We start from the raw sequence: 8022 nt of genomic DNA on the forward strand, positions 1-8022 counted from the left end.
CCCCGAGAGACAAGAAAGGAAGAAAAACGACCTTGGTGCGGAACCCCCGGGCCTCCAATCAGGAACCGCCCTCCAGCTTAGTCGCGCCCAGCGATTCCCCTAGAGCTGCCGCGCGCCCGCAGCAGCCCAGCGCACGTCGCCAGTGCGCACGCGCACGAGCTGCCGGAGCAAGAGAGCAGCGGTCCCCTAGCGGGCTTGGCCGCCAGCTCCCGCCCTCTGCCAGCGTCCACGGCTCCTCCCTCCTCCCGACCTTCTCCCCGGCCAGCCGCGCGGGAGGGAGGCCGAGATGGCAGATGAGATCGCTAAGGCTCAGGCCGCTCGGCCTGGTGGCGACACGATCTTCGGGAAGATCATTCGCAAGGAAATCCCAGCCAAAATCATTTATGAGGATGACCAGGTAGGCACCGGGCGCCGCCTCGCTCGTGGGCTGAGGCGGGGCAGCCGCCTGTGGACACGCGGGTTTCCCGTAGTGGGAAGGGAAGGGAAGGGAAGAGTCGGGGTGGGGGTGCGCCGCGGAGAAGGGAAGGCAGCGGGCCGCCTCGCGCGGCCTCTGCCTCGGGCCCACAGCCAGCGGGCTGGGCCGCGGCCGCTCCGAGGCGGCCGGCCGGCGCGTGCCTGCGCTCCGGTTACGCGTTATCAGCCCGGAGCGCTGGCCAGGCCGCCGGGCGCCCGCGGGCCCGCGCTGCGGGGTCTGGGTGCTTGTTGTGGGCGCGCCGGGTCCTCGGCATGAGCGCTCGCCTGCTCCCCGACTGCCTCGGACCTCTCCTGTATCAGGAATCTGACAATCTCGCCCGCGCTCTGCCTGACAGGCAGAAACCCGATCGCACCCTGACTCGGGCCCAATCTCCGCGATCTCCCGCGCACAGCCGGCCTGCCCGGGAGCTCCCGGGCGCCTCTCCCCGCCGCCTTGCGCTAGAGGGCCGGGGGCGAACGGCCTGGGGGCGGCACAGACACGCTGGGCCTGGGCGAGGGCCGCTAGCCAACGCCACCCGGACCCACCCCCGCCGCCCATTCTCGGGCCTAGGACTCCTGAGATGAGAGTGGGCCTGCATCTGGGATTTGCTTTCCTTTGGCCCCTCCCGGGAAGAATGGTTCCTTTTATATTTTCAGGAAGCAATTTTATGCCAAGGGATTAAGAATGTCGTTTTTGTTGACTTCACTCTAGGTGAAACTGTTTTAGAAAGGCCGAGTTCATTTGACTTCGAGACATCTTGTATAAAATATTTAGTGGGCGGTTATATTTATGGATCTCACATAAAGCTGGACAGGTTGGCTGATTTAGATACAAGGTTTGTGAACTTTAATAAATTAGCTTTATGAAATATGGAATATAAGGAAAGATTTTATGCTACTAGTAGCGTTCTTAGATTCAGAACACCTACCTCGAGGTGAATTTATATAAATATCTTTATTTGTCCGTTAGGGGAGTTCTTTTGTTGTAGGTAATGTGTATTTCTTTAAAAATATTTTAAGTTTCTTTTAATAAATGATTGTTGAAATACTGACTTTTGAGCCATCAAAGTTCCAAGGTGTAACAGCATGAAGCAATCTAAATGATACAGCATTTTTGTACAGAGTACCAAGTAGAATAACTCCTGAGACAGTTAAGCTGGGATAGGTTCTATTAAACAGCTTCCACCTTCAGTAGAGAACAAGACATTCAAAACCATTCAAGTGGTATGTAATTTGTCTAAATGTTACTTATGCTCTTCATTTCTACAAAAGAGAATAGATATATATTTATTAAGTAATTGAGTAAAGTTGGAAGAAATCGGTGTTGGTCAAATATCAGCAAATTTCTCATTACAAAAGTGATCACCGCCATAAAGGAAAAAAACCAAATTGCACAACCAGGACTCCTGACCTAGGGAAGGTGGGGACGTGAATCAAAAGATTTCCTTTAAGTGGCGCTGGGAAAGTTGGATAGCTGCATATAAATCAATTAAGTTAGAACACACCCTCACACCATGCACAAAAATAAACTCAAAATGGCTTAAATGGCTTATGTTTAAAGACTTAAACATAAGACATGACACCATAAAACTCCTGGAAGAGAACACAGGCAAAACATTCTCTGACATAAATTGTACCAATGTTTTCTTAGGTCAGTCTCCCAAGGCAATAGAAATAAAAGCAAAAATAAACAAATGGGACCTAATCAAACTTACAGGCTTCAGGCGTTTGCACAGCAAAGGAAACCATAAAAAAAGAAAACCGAAAAGACAACCTACGGAATGGGAGAAAATATTTGCAAATAATATGACCCACAGGGCTTAATTTCCAAAATATACAAACAGCTCATACAACTCAACAACAAAAAAACAAACAACCCAATGGAAAAATGGGCAGAAGAGACATTTCTCCAAAGAAGACATACAGATGGCCACAGGCACATGAAAAGATGCTCAACATCACTAATTATTAGAGAAATGCAAATCGAAACTACAATGAGGTACCACCTCACAACAGTCAGAATGGCCATCATCAAAAAGTCTACAAATAAATGCTGGAGAGGGTGTGGCGAAAAGGGAACCTCCAACACTGTTGGTGGGAATGTAAATTGGTGCAGCCACTATGGAGAACAGTATGGACGTTCCTCAGAAAACTAAAAATAGAGTTACCATATGATCCAGCAATCTCACTCCTGGGCATATACCCGGACAAAACTATAATTCAAAAAGATACCATTAGACTGTAAGTTCCATGAAAAGGATCAGAGGACCACATGTGTTGTGTCCAATTCTGATTTCCTAGCATTTATTACAGTGTTTCCCATGGGGTTAGTGTGAAAGAATGATAAGTTTAGGCTGTAAGATTATATATGAAAACCTTGATTTCCCCTCCCCCCCTTATTCCAGTGTCTTGCTTTCCATGATGTTTCCCCTCAAGCACCAACACATTTTCTGGTGATACCCAAGAAACATATATCCCAGATTTCTGCAGCAGAAGATGACGATGAAAGTGTAAGTACATTTACTAACATCATTAATTTTCTTGCTTTTTAAATTGGGAGACTAAATTTTGACTTTAAAGTGATATCACATTTTCATTTTCCTGAGGGCATTACTGAGGAAAATCAGAAAATCATCAGTGGTTCAATGCAATGTATAAGTAATTTGATTTTTTAATGAGATATAATTGGCATATAACATATTAGATTTAAGTATATAACAAAATGATTTGATATATGTATGTACTACAAAATGATCACAGTGGGACTTCCCTGGTGGTCCAGTGGGTAAGACTCTGCACTCCCAATGCAGGGGGCCTGGGTTCAATCCCCAGTCAGGGAAGTAGATCCCACATGCCTCAACGAAGATCCCGAGTGCTGCAACCAAGACCTGGCGTAGCCAAATAAATAAATAATTTTTTTATTTTCAAAAAGAAAATGATCACAGTAAGTCTTGTTTACATGTATCACCACAAATTCTTTTTTTTTTCTTTTTTCTTTTGGATTTTAATTCCTTTATTCAAATGATCTCTGGGCTTAAGTTTACAAAACAAATTTCATCTTTAGACTTTCATTTCTCCCTGAGAATTTGATAAAGAGAAAAGATGTATATTCACATTAGATGTAGTTCCATATTTTTAGAGTTTTTATTATTAGAGAACCTTACTATTTTCATTCAGTCTTATGCAGAACCTCTGATATACTATGTTGAGCAATGTAATTGGACATAGTTTGGCATGGAAAATAGGAAATTAATTTTCAGCCTTTGAAATGGAGTATCTTTAGTGTTGACTGATTAGTGTATTTTCTTACCCATTTCCTAGCCTTCTGTGGTCAAAACTGCACTCCCACCAACAATCCCAGAATGATGCCCAAAAGAAGTCATCACCACAAATTTTTAAACAAAAAAGGGTTCTAAGCAAGGATTAGTTGGTGAGACTAATTTTTCCTTAAGTAAGAAATAGTGTTATTGTACAGGAGAGGGTTCATTGGCTCTTCTGTTAATGCCGTTAAAGAAAAATAATTATTTGATTTTGCTAGGAGGTACTGGCCTCAATTAAAATTTTTCCTGGTGCTCTTTGTAGTAGATTATATAATTGTTCATAAATACTATTTTATTTAGGGGTACATTATATTTCTGACCTCACTGATGTTGGGCCTGGTCGTATGACTTAACTTGGCAAATGAGTACAAGCAGAAGTGATACATGTCTTTTGAATAGAAACTTTAAGAGCTAGCACCCGGTTTGCCATGTTCTCTCTTGTCTCTGCCACTGTGATCATACAGAGACTGTTCCATCAGCATGGGTTTCAAAGTGAAAAAGATGTAGAATATAGCGCCTGGTCAACTTGTGATGAAGATGTAGTAAACACAAGAAATGTATGTTCGTTGTAAACCAGATTTGGAGGTGGTTTGTTACCACAGCATAACCAATTCTATCCTGACTGATACACTCCCCTGTAACAAGCAAGCAAGGTATCGTGCTTTATTAAGAAAACTTAAATACCACTTGGAATATGATTTAAAATTTTTTTTTTTTTTTTTTTTTTGTGGTATGCGGGCCTCTCACTGTTGTGGCCTCTCCCGTTGCGGAGCACAGGCTCCAGACAGCCATGGCTCACGGGCCCAGCCACTCTGCGGCATGTGGGATCTTCCTGGACCGGGGCACGAACCCGTGTCCCCCGCATCGGCAGGCAGACTCTCAACAACTGCACCACAGGGAAGCCCTAAAAATTGTTTTAGTTGAGCAGATTTTTGTCTTTAATATGTTTATTGAAATTAGTAATTAATAAATACCTAATCTTACTGGGTTTTTAATTGTAGATTATATTATTTTAGGATTAAAAGTGTTTCCAAATATTTGCCCAAAGTCTGTTTCAGTTTGGCAGTCTTTTAATTTAATATTTCAACTTGGTAGTTTGTTACATGATGACAAGAAGTTCTAAATTACCATTGCTTAAGAAACTTTTTTTTTTTTTTTTCAGCTTCTTGGACATTTAATGATTGTTGGCAAGAAATGTGCTGCTGATCTGGGCCTGAAGAAGGGTTATCGAATGGTGGTGAATGAAGGTTCAGATGGGGGACAGTCTGTCTATCATGTTCATCTCCATGTTCTTGGAGGTCGGCAGATGAATTGGCCTCCTGGTTAAGTGTATTGTAGGGATCATTTTCCCTTCTCTATGCAGTGATCAGGTCTGCAAGTTCCAGTATGCAAAACAATACTTTTTTTTGCCTGTGTATGGAGAGATTGCAGAAATAATTTAAAAAACCCATACGTAATAAAAGACATTGTTGCATGGTCTGAATTCTGTATTTGACTTATTTTAAAAACATATTTGTTGGAATGTTTGAAGGTAGAGTTCATAATTTGGGAGGTTTTTGTTTTTTCTCCCCACAGAGGACTCAGCATGTGTACATGGCTATAATGGTGTGACTGATCTTTGAAGACAAATGTAAAAATTTCATAAAATTAGCTTTAGCTTTGAAATATCCTTTTAGGGTAAAATCTTAGTCCAGGAGAAGATTTTCTAATCCAATTCTCTTATTTTCTAAGAACAAAGGAGTATGTGATGTGATTGATCCAGAAAATGACAGTTGTGGGTCTAGCAAAAATGCTTTTTGTCCAGCTCACGTGTTTCTCCTGGACTACTGGGGTAGTGTGGAAGGGATGAAAGTAGATTTGTCACAGAATCTTTGATGACCATGTGAAGCCATACTATGATGTTTCCTTGTTACCTAATGCTATTTATTATAAAGGCTTGAAAATATATTATTTAGAATTAACTCTCCAAATTGAAAACTCATTGTTGTGAATGTGTATGTGCACACTAGCAAAAATTTTTAAGTTATGCATGACTCTGGCTGTGTAGAGTTGGGGGGAAATCTCAGGGTTTGAGTTCTTATGTTGGCTGACAACAAAACTTTTTTTTTTTTTGGTCTTGCCATGCACCCTAGCCTTTCTAAGTTTGTGCAGGGCAAACAGGTTTGCTTCTTTGCTTTCCTTCATGTAGGCACTTTCCAGCTTCTAAAATTTATTTAATACTTCTTGCCTGCTTTGTCTCTTCTCTCATTCTCTTTGTGTTTATGGGTTCCTTCCATTTTTAATCCCTAAGGCCATTTTAGTAGATTTTGACACATTTTATTGCAAATTGTTTTTCTTCTAAATTTTTAATTTTATTAGTGACTTAAAAAATTTAGGGGGGGTGGATTAGGGAAATTGGCTGTATTTGTCTTACAAGTGAGTTTTTTCCAACTGTCATTTTTTTACTTTGTTTATGGTGTTTAAAATATTTATATAGTTAATGTATCCATTTTTAATTTAGTTCATATTTTTATATAGTTAATGTACCAATTTTTAATTTAGTTCATATTTTTAAGAACCTTTCCCACCCTAGGAGGATTTATAAAAGAAATTATTCCCCTAATACTTTATGGCTTTACGTATTTTTATGACTTTTTTATGAGGGAAGTTCTGGGGCGGGGGATGAGTTTTGGAGGGATTTGTGCCACTGTAAAAAATGTAATAATGAGAGAAGCATTTGTACTATGTATAAGAGGGTTGAGTCTAGTTTCCTTAGGCATATTAACGTTCCCATTGATTTCGTCAAACTAGTGCTAATAAATCAGGTAGATAACCGCTAAGTTGTCTTGCTGATTGTGTCCGACCTTTCTGCCTAAAATCGTTCTGAGACTTAATTTTCAGTGTGTGTGGGGGGGTACGGGAGTGAGTATCCCACACAGCATCCGCTAATTCTCCAGATACCAGCTGGGCGTCCTACAGTTCAATTCAATTCTGACACTACCCAGAGATAACATCAGATTCCACAGGTTAAGGGTTCAGTCCTACACAATTGCCATCCCCCTATCCCTCCAACTTCAGATGCCATTCACAAGCTCGGGTTGTTACCTGTACTTCTGACCAGCTGGCTGTAAATCACACATTCTCAAGACTCTTCCTTGACTTCAATTAATTTGCTAGAGTGGCTCACAGGGCTCAGACATTTTACTTACTAGATCAGTGATTTATTAGTAAAGGATATAATTCAGAAGCAGCCAGATAAGAGATACATAGCACAAAGTATGGGGAAGGGCCAGGAGCTTCCATGCTTTCTTTCAGTGCACCACTCTCCCCAAATCACGTATTCACCAACCTGGAATCTCTGAAAAATGTTCTTTTGGGTTTTATGGAGGCTTCACTGCATAGGCACGATTGATTAAATCATTGGCCATTGGAAATGAATTCAACTTCCAGCCCTTTTCCCCCTCCCTGAGGTTGCTGGGTGGGGCTGAAAGTTCCAATCAAGGGGTTGATTCCCTTAGGTTACCTAAGGGTGGTCCAAAAGTCACCTCATTAACATAACATAACAAAAGATACATTTATCCCTCTTATCACTTAGGATAATTACAAGGGTTTTAGGAGCTCTGTGCCAGAAAGGGAGATGAAGACCAAATATATATTTCTTACCATAAATCACAGTATCAAACTGCCTGAAACAGACTTGAGTCAGATATTCACCAAACCTCAGGTGGTAGCCAATTTACAAGATAGCCCACAGACATCCTCTCCTAGCATCCACACCCTTGTGTAGTGGGTTACAAAGGGCTTGTGGCTTATATACCTTGTTCTCTTGGATTGCTCACTTTGGGGGAAGCCAGCTGCTATGGCCAAGGACACGCAGGCAGCCCAGTGGGAAAGCCTATGTTGGGAGGAACTGAGGCCTCCTGCCAGCAGCCAGAGTTAACATGTCAGCTATGAATAAACCACCCTGGAAGTAGATCCTCCAGCTCCAGTCAAGCCTTCAGATGACCGCAACCTCATGAGAGACTCCAGGGCAGAACCACCTGACTAATCTCCCAAATCCCTACCCCACAGAAATTAAGAGATAACAAAGGATTGTTTTAAGCCACTAAGTTTGGGGATAATTTGTTACATAGCAATAGATAACAAACATCCTCTTTTCCTTAGCATATAGCTAAGTTACATTTCCCTGCATCCCTTCAGCTATGTGGGGGCATGTGCCTATAGTCTGGTCAGTGAGATGTGTGAGGAACTGATGTATGCCATTTCAAGC

General features: G+C 42.0%; 1 protein-coding gene across 1 annotated transcript; it reads left to right on the top strand.

The window, feature by feature from the left end:
- The first annotated feature begins 221 nt into the window (after positions 1–221).
- HINT1 (histidine triad nucleotide binding protein 1) lies at positions 222–6582 on the top strand. The gene is made up of 3 exons (XM_082835224.1): positions 222–397; positions 2859–2963; positions 4936–6582. Exons 1-3 carry the CDS (start codon positions 287–289, stop codon positions 5098–5100), a joined length of 381 nt encoding a protein of 126 aa, XP_082691350.1. The 5' UTR covers positions 222–286; the 3' UTR covers positions 5101–6582.
- The last annotated feature ends 1440 nt before the right edge of the window (positions 6583–8022 follow it).

Source organism: Leucopleurus acutus, assembly GCF_964270905.1.
Source record: "Leucopleurus acutus genome assembly, chromosome: 3".
In the NCBI taxonomy this organism is placed as follows: domain Eukaryota; kingdom Metazoa; phylum Chordata; class Mammalia; order Artiodactyla; family Delphinidae; genus Leucopleurus; species Leucopleurus acutus.

Bases quoted from the DNA above. Each gene is read 5' to 3' on its own strand.
- HINT1 (XM_082835224.1), top strand. From the start codon at position 287: ATGGCAGATGAGATCGCTAAGGCTCAGGCCGCTCGGCCTGGTGGCGAC. The intron at 398-2,858 runs GTAGGCACCGGG...CCCTTATTCCAG, and splicing joins TCATTTATGAGGATGACCAG to TGTCTTGCTTTCCATGATGT. The intron at 2,964-4,935 runs GTAAGTACATTT...TTTTTTTTTCAG, and splicing joins CAGAAGATGACGATGAAAGT to CTTCTTGGACATTTAATGAT.